This window comes from Myxocyprinus asiaticus, chromosome 11, assembly GCF_019703515.2.
Source record: "Myxocyprinus asiaticus isolate MX2 ecotype Aquarium Trade chromosome 11, UBuf_Myxa_2, whole genome shotgun sequence".
Lineage (NCBI taxonomy): Eukaryota > Metazoa > Chordata > Actinopteri > Cypriniformes > Catostomidae > Myxocyprinus > Myxocyprinus asiaticus.
The window spans coordinates 28,975,953-28,993,713 of record NC_059354.1 but is presented as its reverse complement, the minus strand read 5'-3'; the positions used below and the strand labels follow the sequence as shown (position 1 = coordinate 28,993,713).

At 39.7% G+C, this 17,761-nt stretch overlaps 1 protein-coding gene across 2 annotated transcripts in view; it reads left to right on the top strand.

Moving 5' to 3' along the window:
- LOC127448109 (syntaxin-binding protein 5-like) overlaps window positions 1-17,761 on the top strand; it is a 228,013-nt gene that overhangs the window by 146,087 nt on the left and 64,165 nt on the right. For both annotated transcript variants that reach the window (XR_007898457.1, XM_051710407.1), the window contains exons 6-7: window positions 5,109-5,172; window positions 8,372-8,455. Coding sequence is in view for 1 of the 2 variants with exons in the window: in XM_051710407.1 (XP_051566367.1) it covers window positions 5,109-5,172; window positions 8,372-8,455 (148 nt within the window). In the remaining variant the exon portion in view is untranslated. The remainder of the gene's footprint in view (window positions 1-5,108; window positions 5,173-8,371; window positions 8,456-17,761) is intronic.

The following is a 17,761-nucleotide window of genomic DNA, read 5'->3' as shown; positions in this document are numbered from 1 at the left end:
GATTGAGCATCTATGGGATGTGCTGGACCAACAAGTCAGATCCATGGAGGCCCCATTTCGCAACTTAATGGACTTAAATGATCTGCTGCTAACGTCTTGGTGCCAGATACCACAGGAAAACTTCAGAGGTCTTGTGGAGTCCATGCCTCGATGGGTCAGAGCTGTTTTGGCAGCATGAGGGGGACCTACACGTTATTAGGCAGGTGGTTTTAATGTTGTGGCTGATCGGTGTATGTGTTGTTGCATTATACTTACATTTCCGGTTCATGCCGGTTCATGTCTACCTGCATTTAATTACATCTGTAGTTACACTGTTAACCTTACCGCTAACCCTAAACCTAACCCTACCCCAACCCTTACCCTAACACCAACCCCAAAGGTGCTTTCAATGGAAGGCTATGGGACAACATGTTTTTACTAAATAATTAGTATTGTGATTGCTATAACAAAAATGCATGGGGGGCACTTTTCAACATGTTCTTTACAGCATTTTACATTTCAAATCAAATCAAATCAAATCAAATCGCTTTATTGTCACACAGCCATATACACAAGTGCAATGGTGTGTGAAATTCTTGGGTGCAGTTCCGATCAACATAGCAGTCGTGACAGTGATGAGACATATACCAATTTACAATAACATCAAATTAACACAGCACAATTTAAACATCTGATATACACATAATTACACTCAACAATATACAAATAATAACATACACTGTACAGTATACAATACACACTATATAGATACACATTATTCAATAAAAATAAAAAATAAAAATATATAAAAAAAGTATATATATATATATATATATATATATATATATATATATATATATATATATATATAGAATGTACAGTATTGCACTGTACTGACATTTAGGCTGTCGGTTGATAGTCAGTTGTTAAGAGAGAATATAATATAATAATAATATAATTTATGACAGTCCGGTGTGAGATATAAGAGTAAGGGTAATAAAGTGCAGTGCTGATGTATTTGATCGTGGGAGATCAAGAGTTCATAAGTCTGATTGCTTGGGGGAAGAAGCTGTCATGTAGATGGCTGGTGCGGGTCCTGATGCTGCGATACCGCCTACCTGATGGTAGCAGCGAAAACAGCCCATGGCTCGGGTGGCTGGATTCTCTGATGATCCTCCGAGCTTTTTTCACACACCGCCTTGTATATATTTCCTGGAGGGAGGGAAGCTCACCTCCGATGATGTGTCTGGCAGTTCGCACCACCCTTTGCAGTGCTTTGCGGTTGTGGGCTGTGCTATTGCCGTACCAGGCGGAGATGCAGCCAGTCAGGATGCTCTCTACAGTGCAGGTGTAGAACCGTGTGAGGATGTGGCGGTTCATTCCAAACTTCCTCAGCCGTCTCAGGAAGAAGAGGCACTGATGAGCCTTCTTCACAACGACTTCAGTGTGGAGGGACCATGTGAGTTCCTCAGTGATGTGGACACCCAGGAACTTGAAGCTGCTGACTCTCTCTACTGGTGCTCCATTGATGGTGATGGGACTGTGTTCTCTGTCTTTTCTTCTGAAGTCCACCACAAGCTCCTTTGTCTTACTGACGTTGAGGGAGAGGTTGTGCTCCTGACACCAGTGTGTCAGAGTGTGCACCTCCTCTCTGTAGGCTGTTTCATCATTGTCAGTGATCAGACCTACCACCATCGTGTCATCAGCAAACTTAATGATGGCATTGGAGCTATGTGTTGCCACACAGTCATGTGTGTACAGGGATACAGGAGTGTGCTGAGAACACAGCCCTGTGGGGCTCCAGTGTTGAGGGTCAGTGAGGAGGAGATGTTGCTACCTATTCTAACCACCTGGTGTCTGCTTGACAGGAAGTCCAGGATCCAGCTGCACAGCGAGCTGTTTAAGCCCAGAGCACAGAGTTTGTCATCTAGCTTGGAGGGCACTATGGTGTTGAATGCTGAGCTGTAGTCTACAAACAGCATTCTCACATAAGTGTTCTTTTTTTCCAGGTGGGAGAGAGCAGTGTGTATTGTAGATGCAATGGCATCATCAGTGGAGCGGTTGTTGCGGTAAGCAAACTGCAGCGGGTCAAGAGAGAGAGGCAATACAGAACAGATGTAATCTCTGATTAGTCTCTCAAAGCATTTGCTGATGATGGGGGTCAGAGCAACAGGACGCCAGTCATTTAAGCAAGTTATTTTTAATTGTTTTGGAACAGGCACAATGGTGGATGTTTTAAAGCATGTGGGGACTACAGACAAAGAGAGGGAAAGGTTGAAAATGTCCATAAAAACACCAGCCAGTTGGTTCGCGCACGCTCTGATGACGCGGCCCGGAATGCCATCTGGGCCCGCGGCTTTGCGGATATTCACCCGTCGGAAGGATCGGGTTACATCTGCTACAGAGACGGAGAGTGAACTAACCTCTGTAGCTTCGGCCACGAGAGCTCTCTCCGCGAGGGTGGTGTTATTGTCCTCAAAACGAGCATAAAAAGTATTTAGCTCATCCGGGAGAGAGGCAGCGGGGTTCATGGCGGAGTTTTTATTCCCTTTAAAGTCCGTGATGATGTTAATTCCCTGCCACATGCTTCTAGAGTTGGTGGTGTTAAACTGTCCTTCAATCTTGCTCCTGTACTGATGTTTTGCGGGCATAACTGGCTTGTTTATGCGCCTCCGCGTTCCCGGAATTAAAAGCGGAGGTCCGCACACTAAGTGCCGCGTGAACATCGCTATTAATCCAAGGTTTCTGATTCGGATAGATCCGTATTGTTCTGGTCGGAACCACGTCCTCTACGCACGTTCTGATGAAACACATTACGCTATCAGCGTAAAGCTCGATGTCGTCATCAGAGGCGGACCGGAACATCTCCCAGTCCGTGTGATCAAAACAGTCCTGTAGCGTAGAATCTTATTGGTCTGACCAGCACTGGATCGTTCTGAGTGTATGTGCTTTCTGTTTCAATTTCTGCCCGTAAGCGGGCAGAAGCAGAATGGAAGAGTGGTCCGATTTGCCAAATGGTGGGCGGGGGAGGGATTTGTAGCCATCCCGGAACGGAGAGTAGCAATGGTCCAAAACCCGGTCCCCTCGTGTGTTGAAACTAATGTGCTGGTGGTATTTTGGTGTGACTGATTTTAAACTGGCTTTATTAAAGTCCCCGGTCACAATGAACGAGGCCTCAGGGTGCGCGGTTTCCTGCTCACTTATACTCCCATACATTTCCTTGAGTGCCCGGTCTGTGTCGGCTTGTGGGGGAATGTACACAGCTGTGATAATGACCGCTGTGAATTCCCTCGGTAGCCAGAATGGTCGACACAGAAGCATAAGAAATTCCAGATCAAGAGAGCAGAAAGACATGTACGTTCCTCTGATCACACCAGGATTTGTTGATCATAAAACATACACCACCTCCTCTACTTTTACCTGAGAGGTCTTCCGCTCTGTCCGCTCGGTGCACGGAGAACCCCGTGGGTTCAATGGCTGAGTCTGGAATCTCCGCAGACATCCAAGTTTCCACAAGGCAGATAATGCAGCAGTCCCTTGTATCTTGTTGGAAAGAGATCCGCGCTTTCAGCTCGCAGAGCTTGTTATCCAGAGACTGAACATTTGCCAGTAGAATAGTGGGTAGCGGGGGTCGATTTGCACGGCGTCTTACTCTGATGAGAACACTGGCTCTGTTTCCCCTTTTGCGTTTCCGCAGCCGTGCTGCCCAGACAAAGGGCTCCGCTGGCGTGTTTGTAAACAGCGGGTCGGCATTGAGGAATGTGAAGTCCGGTTTACGGTGTGAAATTGCTGAACCAATGTCCAAAAGTGTTTGTCTGTCGTAGACAATAAGGCAGACAACATCCAAGACAAAAAAAACATAAGAATTGTGAACAAAACAAACAAAACACTACTATGTTGTGTCGGAGCTCGCAACGCAGCAGCCATACTCGGCGCCATCTTGAGTCCAGTTGCTGTGCATTTATTTTCCTCTGCACAGCAACTGATTAGTAAACTAAATGAGTTTCTGTGTTGCCATGATACCAGAGTTCGCTGGAGGCATTATGTGATATTTTGGCTTTGTGTTGGCCCGGTCTCTCTGTAATGTCTAGTCCAATAACATTTACACCAGCAGAGACAAATGTGTGTCTGTGATTGTCAGTTGTTGTGTGTGTGCACAAAAACATGAAAGAGTTATTTTCCCCTTCTCTCTCTGACGTTACTTTGCTATTTTTCATGTCTCTCTTGTACTTGGCACATCCCCACACAATACCAGAGAAGTCATTTCACCAGAGACTGTCTGTGCACATTTCCTGACCTGTCGCTCTTTTCCTTTGAAATACTGCTGAAAAGAAGACCTTGATGGGTAGAATTCTGTCAAAAACACTGGGGGAACTTTCTGAATATTCAGAAAGTCAGTGAATTGATGCATTTCCTATTGAACCAAGAAGTTGGGGCAGGACATATAGAAGGGATTTTTTAAAATAAGCCAATAGCCTTTAGTTTAAGACATCTTGCCAAATCATGATTGTGATTGGAATATTGGAATCTTAATAACCTCTACTAACTTGTAAATACAGCACAGTGTACAATGAATGCTTCTTCTATTTTTAAATAGTAAGTAAATGGGTAAGAGTGTATTAGTATATAGAGGGTCACAAAGCTAAAAGAGTGTGGAGGCGAGGGCGTGGTCGAGCGTTCATCTGGGGAGAGAGGAAGTGGTAAGGGTTTTCACCTGAGATTAACTGCTGGTAATTGCTGTTTCTTTGTTCACAGTGTGAGATGGGGGGAATAAAAGGGGCCAGACCTCAGAGTGAGGGAGAGAGAGAGCCCAGCTGAAGCTTTAAGTGTGTTGGCAGCTGCCAGTCCCACTAAATAGAGCATTTTGAGTGTTTATATGAAGATTTACCATTACAAAGTCAAGCGAACGTGTTTGTGTGAATAAACTTACCTTTGAGTTGGATTTGCCGTCTCCCGCTTTCTCATTCCTCAAACCTGTTACACGGAGATGGACATAAAATCACAAAAATCTAATTCTGATTTAATGAGGTCTATAAAAAGTTATCACAGGCACAATATGCATGATGAAGATTTGTCATTTCCATTGTTCTGTTATATATTAAAGAAATAGAATCTCTCTCTGTTTTCAGATCAACAAAGACACATCCAGGTCCAGTTGTTCATCTGAGTGACAGTCCAAAAGATGAAGGAAAGGTGAGGAATATTTTTTCTCTATCCCTTTCTTCTTTTACTCTTCTTACTTTCATTGCATTTTCAAGGAATCAAGAATTTAAAACTTTCCAGAAAACTAAAAACAAATGTTCACATAAGCCTACAAACTAAGAAAAAATAAGTGTAAGTGCTCCTTTAACTGCTGATTCTTTTTAATAGGCACTTTGCATAAGTTGGCACAGGACTGATTAATTAACACTCATTGGGATCCATGTAAAAACACTTATGTGACCTGGTGTTCACCCCAACTACTTTTCTTAGCATCTAGCATCTTGTATGGGGGATGCATGCTGAAAGTCTGTCTTTCTCTTTCTCTTTCCCTTTCTCTCTCTCTCTCTCTCTCTCTCCACACACACACACACACACACACACACACACACACACACACACACATATAAACATGAATTCACACTCATTTAACAGATAAGTTACACAAAAAAATGAAAGCTCTGTCACCAATAACTCATCCTCATGTTGATCAAAACCCCCTCAAACTTTCTTTCCTCCGAGTAACACAGAAGCAGATGTTAGGCCAAATTTTCCAAATTATTCTACAGGAAAAGTGGATGATGATTTTTGCTGCCAAGCTCCAAAAAGGACAAATAAAATAAAATAAATAATCACCAATAACATATAAAGAGATCAAGATCAAGAGGTATACATTGATACCTTTCCCATCAAAACTCACATGTCTCATTCACACTTGTGTACATTTCAAAAAATGGTGCCTTTAGATGTGTTGACGTCATTGAGGGACAACCCATTTAGTTCTCGCAACACGGGACCAATCACAATGCAACATATGCGACCACAAATGACAGCAAAGGGGAACGACTTATTTCTGTCTTTTCCTCACAGAAAGCTATCTTATGGCTTTCTAAGATCGAAATATCACATCTCATTCACACCTGTGTACAATTTTAAAATGGTGCCTTTAGATGCATTGATGTCACTGAGGAATAAACCAGTTGGTTCTTGCATCATGTGACTAATCACAATGCAATATATGCAACCACAAATGACAGCAAAGGGGAACAACTTATTTCTGTCTTTTCCTCACAGAAAGCTTCTTATGGCTTTCTAAGATTGAACTTGGAATGTAGCTCACATATGTTATGGACTACTTTTACAATACTTTTATGGAGCTTTTTGGCCTTTTTGGAACAATAAACCATCTTCCACTTGTCATAATCAGCTGCCTATCATCTCCTTTTGTGTCTTGCAGAAAGAAAAAAAAAAGAAAAAAAATGGATTGAGTTGACATGGGGTTGAGTAAATGATGACAAAATTTTCATTTTTGGGTGAACATCCTTTAGGCCATTTCTTTGATCTCCTGCTGTCTCCAGGAGGAGGCATGGCATTTTGTAGTGGGTACTGTGGGGCCATCTTCCAGGAAAAATAACCAGGCTATGTGTTGTTACACATTGCTAAGTCACAGCAGGTCAGATGCATTAGAGCAATTGATAAAGACGGGCTTGGGGAACTAGTAAGCTTTTGGAAAATGGGACAGAGTAAACATACTCTTGTCTTAGAGTTTAGTGTTAGTAACATAACTGTGCGAAACATGATAGGCTTTTGAATTAAACATTCAGTCAGTAAATGAGTCATTCCTGTCCCAATAATATGTCTACATAAAATATTAAATGCTATTTTGCAAATCATATTAGTTTTCTCAATTTAGCCCAATAATAGCCAGTAGCCTTTAGTTTAAGACATTTCACCAAACCATTATTCTGATTAGAACACTATCTTCATAGCCACTACTAACTACTGAATACTGCACAGTATACACTGTATGCTGCCTGCTATTTTCAAAATAGCAAGTACATGAGGAAGAAGGAGGGAACTAATATAAAGTTGTCCTCAAAGCTAACAGAGATGGACTTAAAACCACAAATATAGTTTTCTCAATATTTCAATTAAGTGAACATAGGAGTGAATTGTAGATAATTTCACTCATTTGGTTTGGGCATGTATAGGATGCTAGGCATCTAGAATGAAGTCTTTTAAAAGATAAAAAGATCACAATTAACTTCAATACCCTCATGCAAGCTAACTACTGTATCAGACCCTCACAGAGCAATGGCTAACATTAGCTCTTTATTTCCATCCTGTTATCATGTAAATCAAGTTATTATTAATTCAGTTTAAGTGCCTGCATTTGACGAGCACATTTCAGCAAGTTTGGTATAGACTTTATTCATAACAGCACCATTTCTTACGGGAATGACAAAGAGACTTTTAGGGATAGATATACAGTCTCTTCAGTGGGTTGTACAGTTGTTTAGTGTTTTTTGGATCGTTCTGTTAACGAAACATTGAAAAAATATCTTTACAAAAAATGTCAGTAGACAAAAAACTCTAGACAGCATGATTTGTGGAAAATCAGATGTGATCTAAGAGCTTTTTGATAGCTTTTTACAGTGCATGAGTTGAGGGAAGGAAGTGTACATGTGGAGGTGAAGATATCAGTAGAAACTGCTGAAACCACAGGACAGACACTTCTGAATTAATGAGCTTTGCCAAGCATTGCACATACAAACACACACACACACACACACACACACACACACACACACACACACACACACACACATGTGCGCGTGTTGGTATTTGTGGTTTACAATGACTCTCCATTGCCATAATTTATTTTATACTGTACAAACTATATATCCTATCACATAACCCTAACCCTACACTTAACCCTCACAGAAAACATTCTGCATTTTTACATAAAAAAAAAAAAAAAAGTATGTTTTTTAAGCGTTTTGGTTAAACCACGTTTATAGCATAATTACATGTGTGTAATCTAGAATAGTGCTAGTGAATAGTCCTTGTAAACATATATACCTGAACACACACACACACACACACACACACACACTCCTATGATGAAATCCACACTTATGTGTGTAGCCAATGTTTTGGCCAAGGTCTGTGAGATAAGAGAGGACGAAAGGTTTAGAGTGAGTCTGTTTCGATCAACACTTCTCTCTGTCCTGGTCACATAAATATTAAATATGACCAAGCACTGGTGTGTCTTTTTTGTTGTGAACCAAAATAGCCAAAAGGCCCCTGACATTTGTTACACACCCTCGGCTCTGTTTTCACTGTTTACTGCTGGTCAGTTGAGTCTGACAAACTGCTGCTGCTCTCTTCTGTGTTTGTGTGTGTCTTTCAGTTGCTGATAGGCTTTGAGAGCGGCACAATAGTCATGTGGGAGCTGAGGGCAAAAAGAGCCGACTTCAGGATATACTATGATGAGGTACGTCTCAGTGTGTGTGTGTTGGGGAGTTCACCAAAACCTGAACTCGCTTACATTGTAGGGACTAGCCAATGGTTTCCAGGACAACAGCTTCATAAACATACAAAATACTGCCTTAATTAAAATTAAAGAAAACACATAAAGGTTTTTGTAAGGGCTTCTGTGTTCCTGTAGCTGGTCAGGCATGGCACTAGCAACACCAAGGTCATGTGTTTGATTCCCAGGGAACACACATAAAATGTACACATTGCACTAATTCGCTCTGAATAAAAGCCAAATGCATAAATATACTTGCAAGTGGTTAGGCTTAGGGGTAGGGTTAGAGGATTGAAAATCATCAGCATAGGATTAAATCAATGCAAGTCAAGAAAAATCCCCTCCATGATAGGAAAAACTATTACATTTGTGACCTGAAATCTCTTATTTTTCATCTCATTAGAATCCAGCCCTCAGCCAAAAAAAAGACAAACAAATATGACTTGGGATATAAACAATACATTTACTTTTGGTACAAAGAAATTGGCTTATCTGGGGGGTTTTCTCCCCCCCACTGATGCAGATTTACAACACTGCATACAAGTCCATTTTTTTCTAATTTAATTTCCCTCCTTGTGCCATGTGGATGTGTTTAGCACAATCACTACGTGGCACACAACTTGGTCTTCCTCTCTGAAAAAGGAACTGGCTCCTGCAGCCAGCTGCTCACTTTCATCTCTCCAAAACACGTTTCAATCACAGTGCTCCTTGGCACGCAGCAGCATGTCAACCTCGCTAAAGCGCAAAACCTTCCAGAAACTTGCCCTTTTCTCCTTCCAGCCCTTTACTGCAGATTTCAATGCGGTGACGGTGCTCTCTGATCATCTGTCAGTGATGACTGTGCAGAGGGACTCTGGGGTGCCGTAGCTCGGCAAGCGTTTGTCAGAGTTGGTAAATGGAAATGTCTTGGGGTCTGATAACTGCTAGTTTAGATGCCTTCTTGAAATGCCCATGTGTGGAAATAAAGTGCTTTTAATAGAAAGAAGGGTTTTGAGTGAGGGAGAGAGAGAATCTGTTAGCGAAGTTAAAGAAAAAGAAAGGAGGGAATGAGACCAAAGACATATAGGGACTTGATTGTTAGTGGTGTGTCAGAAGCGGTGATGAAATAAAGAGGAATGGATTGAAAAGAAACAGAAGTCGCATCTCAAAGAAGACTTAAAGGTGTGGTCACACTGGACTAACTTTCGTTCACTTCCATTCATATGCATACAAACACAGGAAAGCGGAAAGCATTCGCGTAGCACTTTGATCTTTCGCTGCGCACTAGTGCCGGCTGGTGTTTTTCAAGAGTGAGGAAGCACAGGCAGTTATTTTTGTTGTCTGCAATGTTGATCCCAAAAGCAGCTGAAACTACTACTCACACTGTGCAATTTCTCAAAGAAATAATTAACTAAGCTCAAAGCTGTTTTTGCAACAATTAAAAGTGTCAATAGGCACAATAACCATAAATAAAAGTTTAAATAAATATGTTATGTCAGATTACAAATAACTGCATGTCTATCTTAGAGCCACCAAACACTCTGCTCTCAACAGTGGTACTATTATATTTCATACGCTGTCAATCATGTTCAAAACTGTTTAAATATTTGATGTTTCAGTCCCACCCTTTTAATAAAGAGCTCAACCAATCTTCATAAAGAGAACCCGGTGTTCCAGGTGGGTAAAAAAAAAAAAAAAAAAAAAAAAAAAAACATTGATTGAAAAAGCCCAGTGTGCAATAGGCAGGCCATCAGATCCAGATCCAATATAAATAGTGCTCACAGAGAAGTACGGCATCTGGATTGGACACAAAATGATTTGTTTTGAGCCTCTTGTCCAATGAACATCAATCTTTTACACCATTGACTCGAATGGCCATAGAGTCTTGCTTCAATGTACATCCACTGACTTCTATGAATCTATATATAGAAATATATGACTTATATTGATTCATGTGAAAAAAGTGGATTGTGTTACTTGAATGAACAGCACGATAGTGATGTGTGATATATTACACTTTTATTCGCTAAAATATTGAAATGCGTGGAGTGATATTTAATTAATATACATTATTTGTATATATATATATATATATATATATACAGTTGTGCTCAAAAGTTTGCATACCCTTGGAGATTTGGTAATATATGTACCATTTTTAAAGAAAACATGAGTGAGCAGGCAAAACACATTTCTTTTATTTCTTATGGGATTCATATTCAACTGTAGGTTACAACAGAATGGCACAAAACATGGCAACAAAGAAAAAAATTAAATGACCCCTGTTCAAAAGTCTGCATACCCTTAGTTCTTAATACTGTGTATTGCCCCCTTTAGCATCAGTGACAGTGTGCAGTCTTTTGTAATAGTTGTCTATGAGGCCCCACATTTTTGCAGGTGGTATAGCTGCCCATTCGTCTTGGCAAAATGCCTCCAGGTCATGTAAAGTCTTTGGTCATCTTGCATGAGTGTGGCTCGATGATATTAAGGTCAGGAGATTGTGATGGCCACTCCAGAACCTTCACCTTTTTCTGCTGTAACCACTGGAGGGTCAACTTGGCCTTGTGCTTAGGGTCATTGTTGTGCTGGAAAGTCCAAGAGCGTCCCATGCGCAGCTTTGGTGCAGAAGAATGCAAATTGTCTGCCAGTATTTTCTGATAACATGCTGCATTCATCTTGCCATCAATTTTCGCAAGATTCCCCGTGCCTTTAGAGCTCACACACCCCCAAAACATCAGTGAGCCACCACCATGCTTCACAGTGGGAATGGTAATCTTTTCACTATAGGCCTTGTTGACCCCTCTCCAAACATAGCGCTTATTGTTGTGACCATAAAGCTCTATTTTGGTCTCGTCACTCCAAATTACAGTGCGCCAGAAGCTGTATGGCATGTCAAGGTGTTTTTTGTGGCATTGGTGCAGTAAAAGCTTCTTTCTGGCAACTCGACCATGCAGCTCATTTTTGTTCAAGTATCGGCGTATTGTGCTCCTTGAAACAACCACACTGTCTTTTTCCAGAGCAGCCTGTATTTCTCCTGAGGTTACATGAGTGTTTTTCTTTGTATCCCGTACAATTCTTCTGGCAGTTGTGGCTGAAATCTTTCTTGGTCTACCTGACCTTGGCTTGGTATCAAGAGATCCCCGAAATTTCCACTTCTTAATAAGTGATTGAACAGTACAGACTGGCATTTTCAAGGCTTTGGATATCTTTTTATATCCTTTCCCGTCTTTATAAAGTTCCATTACCTTGTTATGCAGGTCTTTTGACAGTTGTTTTCTGCTCCCCATGGTCAGTATCTAGCCTGCTCAGTGCATCCACGTGAGCGCTAACAAACTCATTGACTATTTATACACAGAGACTAATTGCAATTTAAAAAGCCACAGGTGTGGGAAATTAACCTTTAATTGCCATTTAAACCTGTGTGTGTCACCTTGTGTGTCTGTAACAAGGCCAAACATTCAAGGGTATGTAAACTTTTGATCAGGGCCATTTGGGTGATTTCTGTTATCATTATGATTTAAAAAGGAGCCAAACAACTATGTGATAATAAATGGCTTCATATGATCACTATCCTTAAATAAAAGAAATTATTTTTGCATGATCAGTCATATTTTCAAAATCAATGCCAAAATTTCACAATTTCTGCCAGGGAATGCAAACTTTTGAGCACAACTGTGTAACTCGTCCTTGCCACATTTCTTCTGAAATTTTAGGGGAAGCCGTGCTTCCTGCTGCATACCAAAATTCAGTTTTGTTGAACTCTGTTTTGTAAAATCGCATAAAGATGTTTGACCAGTAGAGGATCTAAATGTCACAGATTGACCTCTTGGCTCAATACAAAGAATACAAACCTTTAAAACTGTGTAGTTCGCAGTGTTCCGGGAAAGTGGAAAAGATAGAATATTTTAACATTAAGAATGTATTTTTTATTTATAGTAACTTATTTATTCAAAATTGAAGGCCTAGAGCGTGAGATCATGTCCTGTTTCCCATGTTCTTTGCAAGGTTTGAAGTAATTTTGCAAGCACAAAGTCTAGTGTGACCGCACCATAACACCGAAATCACTGTATCTTGTTTGATTAGCCACCTTGAGATTCAATTTCAGTCGATTTCTTGGTGCCTCTTTGAGTAATAAAGAACAGAGGCCTCTTAAACACTTCAAACAACCCTAAACCCTTTCATACACACTCATAACAAACATCAAATAAATCTAACGCTGATATTATTTCACATATTATTTACTCAGTGACATTAGCGAAGAGATAAGTGGAGATCAGGCTGCTTTGATGGTGGAGTAATTACTGATATTGGATTATTGACTGCCTCAGATGGATGTTAGGCTGAGAGAGAAAGACTTTTCCAAGCAAGAACAATTAGTCTCGTCCTCACCTCTCTCTTATTTTTGGAGCCAACTTGAAGATGTACCTGTGTGACATAAGGGGATCACAGTTTTTGAAGAACTCTCTATCTCTCTCTCTCTCTCTCTCTCTCTCTCTCTCTCTCTCTCTCTCTCTCTCTCAGTTTGAGTTTTAAGGTGCTTTATTGACATGACAAATATTTCTACATTCGTATTGCCAAAGTGTTTACAGCTGAGCTGCATACAAATAAAACAATGCAAAACAATGTACATATTATAAGAAAAAAAGAATAAATATGCAATTTATACTTGACAAATATGGTACAAAAGTATAATGTTAAATAATAAAAATGAAGTTACACATAGAGGAAAAATAAAATATTACTAGAAAACTAGAGCCATAGTAAAATATGATGGAGATACAGACTCGGGTCAGTTCACTCACAGTCTCTCATTCTTTGGCAGACAGACACATATTGTGCTGCTATCTGACACCCCCTAATAAGATGGGCTGTCTTTCATTGTTTGTTGAACGGTCAAATGTGCTGTGAATATGTTTAATTTTGTGGTAATTTTTTCCCGGATGTCTGTGTATTTTGTGCATTCTGTTATAAAATGCAGCTCTGTCTCGATTTTATTTTGATCACAGTGTGGACACAACCTTTCGTCCTGTGGCAGCCATGTTTTCCTGTGTCTGCCCGTTTCTATAGTGAGGTTGTGTCCACTGAGTCTATATCTTGTCAAGGTGGCTCTCAAGTTTTTGTCTGTAACTGTGTACAGATAGTCTGCCATGGTGTAATCTCTTTTTAGGGTCAGAAAGCATTGCATTTTACTTTTCCAACAAGTTATGTAATTTTTTTTAGTTGTGCTATAATTTGTCTGAATCTAATTAGTTTTGCAGTATTGTTCTGGTCCAGGTCTTTAGTGTGGTGATGTTGGTGAAGCATCATGACTAAAGCTCCGGACCAACTGAGAGAGGGGATTGGTTGCTTTGCTCAACTCTTGGTATTGCAGGGCTTTATAATGGTATGACTGGGGGTCACTGAGTTTTAGATGTTTCTATAATTTGATTGCCCATTTTTGTATTTTTATAATTAGTGGATATTTGCCTAATTCTACCCTGCATGTATTTTTTGTTGTGTGTAGGAGTAAGTTCAGTAGGAGACAAAATCCAAACCTACATGGACCTGTGTGAAAAAGTGATTGCCCCCTAAACCTAATAACTGGTTGGGCCGCCCTTAGCAGCAACAACTGCAATCAAGCATTTGCAATAACTTGCAATGAGTCTTTTACAGCACTGTGGAGGAATTTTGGCCCACTCATCTTTGCAGAATTGTTGTAATTCAGCCACATTGGAGGGTTTTCGAGCATGAACTGCCTTTTTAAGGTCATGCCATAGCATCTCAATAGGATTCAGGTCAGAACTTTGACTAGGCCACTCCAAAGTCTTCATTTTGTTTTTCTTCAGCCATTCAGAGGTGGACTTGCTGGTGTTTTGGATCATTGTCCTGCTGCAGAACCCAAGTTCGCTTCAGCTTGAGGTCACGAACAGATGGCCGGACATTCTCCTTCAGGAATTTTTGGTAGACAGCAGAATTCATGGTTCCATTTATCACAGCAAGTCTTCCAGGTCCTGAAGCAGCAAAACAGCCCCAGACCATCACACTACCACCACCATATTTTACTGTTGGTATGATGTTCTTTTTCTGAAATGCGGTGTTACTTTTACGCCAGATGTAATGGGACACACACCTTCCAAAATGTTCAACTTTTGTCTCGTCAGTCCACAGAGTATTTTCCCAAAAGTCTTGGGGATCATCAAGATGTTTTCTGGCAAAAATGAGACGAGCCTTAATGTTCTTTTTGCTCAGCAGTGGTTTTCATCTTGGAACTCTGCCATGCAGGCCATTTTTGCCCAGTCTCTTTCTTATGGTGGAGTCATGAACACTGACCTTAACTGAGGCAAGTGAGGCCTGCAGTTCTTTGGATGTTGTTGTGGGGTATTTTGTGACCTCTTGCTGCGCTCTTGGGGTAATTTTGGTTGGCCGGCCACTCCTGGGAAGGTTCACCTCTGTTCCATGTTTTCGCCATTTGTGGATAATGGCTCTCACTGTGGTTCTCTGGAGTCTCAAAGCTTTAGAAATGGCTTTATAACCTTTTCCAGACTGATAGATCTCAATTACTTTCTTTCTCATTTGTATCTGAATTTCTTTGGATCTCGGCATGATGTCTAGCTTTTGAAGATCTTTTGGTCTACTTCACTTTGTCAGGCAGGTCCTATTTAAGTGATTTCTTGATTGAGAACAGGTGTGGCAGTAATCAGGCCTGGGTGTGGCTAGAGAAATTGAACTCAGGTGTGATAAACCACAGTTAAGTTATATTTTAACAGGTGGGGCAAACACCTTTTCACACAGAGCCATGTAGGTTTGGATTTTGTTTTCCTTTAATAATAACAACCTTCATTTAAAAACTGCATTTTGTGTTTACTTGTGTTATCTTTGACTAATATTTAAACTTGTTTGATGATCTGAAACATTTAAGTGTGACAAACATGCAAAAAAATAAGAAATCAGGAAGGGGGCAAACACTTTTTCACACCACTGTATATATACACAGTTGTCTGCCTTTACAAATTCCATGTTTTGTAAAATGTTAAAAAAAAGTGTGCAGAACACTGTGTGCCAGACAGTTGGGCATTCTGTGTAGAAAAGCAGGTTGGTGGTGACGATTTTACCCTTGCTGTGTGATGTGTCTTTAAAAAGGGCCTTAGTGTTTTCTTTCTGGATTTTAAGTTTGTGTTTTATGTCAGCTCTGGATGTTTGTAGGATAGTTAAAGGTGCAAGTGCCAGCCCCCACTACTGCTGTTGACATAGCACTGCAGTTCACACGTCTCTGATGCTCAGGGCTATAGCTCAACCAGCCAATCCGAAGGTGTGAAGGCCAACTATACTGTGCTTTTGTTATTTTGAATTAGCATAGCATGTAAACTTTGGACAGGTTTGTTTAAAAAGTTTTTGTATTTTATTCTCTTTTCCAACTTGTTTTTATGAAGATGTTTTTCTGTGGATTGCTTACCTCTATCAAACAGCCAGTTATAATCCTCTGTTGGTTTTCTTTAGATTTCTTAAGTCCTTCTGGGCTTCGCTCTGCTATTTTGCCACTGTTATTTTTTATTTAATTCTCCTTTTGGCCAAATCCTTTTCTAAATATATTGATCCTTCTTGTTATTCCAATGAAGTTTGAATGTAGTTCCTTATTCTCCAGATTTTGTTGTTTTTCCTTTCTGGTGTCCTGTGGTAGGGAGGGTCCACTCCAGTGTGAAGTTCTTCAAGTACAGTTTTTCACAAATGTGTCTTATTTTCTAAAGTATTCTTGCTAAATGTATCTTCTATTTATAGTGAAATTGTGTTCACCATGACATTTTTTGCTATTTTTTAATTTTTTTCATTTTAAAAGCAATAAACTTTCAGGAGCTCATGTTTAAATGACCTCTCTCTCTCTCTCGCTCGCTCTCTTTCTCTCTCTCTCTCTCTCTCTCTCTCTCTCTCTGCCATCTCTGACTGTTTTTATTTCTCATACTTATGTCTTCTGCTCACATGCTTTTAGGGCTGCAACTAATGATTATTTTGATAATCGATTAACCTAACGATTATTAGAACGATTATTTGACTAATTGGCGATTATTGCAATGATTAATCATTAGCTCTTAACCAATTATTCAGCTTGTGCCCCGACTTAAAAGATTGTATAAATGTGCTTATTAACAATAAAGAGGACAAATACCTCTAAATGACATTCACTGAATTAAAGGGGAAAAAATACTTTTTATTACGTTTAATTCAGTAAAGAAATTCACTGCAAAAAATCCTTTTGTTATCAAGTGTTTTTGTCTTGTTTTCCATTTAAAATTGTCTAAAAATCCTTGAAACAAGATACATTTACATGAGAAGCAACATTTAAGATATTTAGACTTGCATTAAGAGAATTTTTCTTAAATATAAGTGTAATTTTTCACTTGGTTATACTTCTGCGTGTGCAGTAAAGACAAAATATACTTATATTTAAGATCTATACTCTAAAAGCAAGTCTAAATATCTTATATGCTGCTTCTCAGGTGAATGCATCTTTTTTATGATTTTAGATATTTTAAAATATTTGTTATATTCAACATTCTCAGATAACATTTTTCTTCTGCAGTATAGCTGCTAAAGAAAATGTACGTTGTTTTAAAGGAGTTTCAGATATTTATATTGGAAAACAAGCCAAAACAAGAACAAATCCAAAACCGTATTTTGGTTCAATGGGGCGAAGACTACCCTCTCTCACCTTTCTGTTCACTTCAATCCATCTTTAACTCACAAAAAAACAAACTCTCTCTTATTAATAAAGCTGCTTATTGCCAATTTTCTTCGTGATAAGAAATGCACAGTGACATATATTATGATTCAATAAGTTGTGAGCCATCACGTTATAATCTAGCTGCATTAAGCATGCGCGCTTGAGGGATGAGCTTCCCTGCGACAGAGCGTGCATCAGCCGGATGCAGTTTCAATCTCTTCTCTCTTTAGATCGGGACACTTTGTGCAACTCATAGAAGAGGCGCTAACCACACAGAGAAATGCCAGTTCGGAGTTTGTTGTTTTTTTACATGATCTGCTTCCTTATTATTTTAACTTTTTATAGTTATTATTTTATTTTAGCTATAACGCATTAAATATAACTGCATTTAAGATGTAACACCGGGGTGTTTCCTTTAAAGTGCTCCGGCTCCGCTTATTCCACAACGAGAGTGCTTCTGTATTTACAGGTGCATCTCAATAAATTAGAATGTCGTGGAAAAGTTCATTTATTTTAGTAATTCAACTCAAATTGTGAAACTCATGTATTAAATAAATTCAATGCACACAGACTGAAGTAGTTTAAGTCTTTTGGTT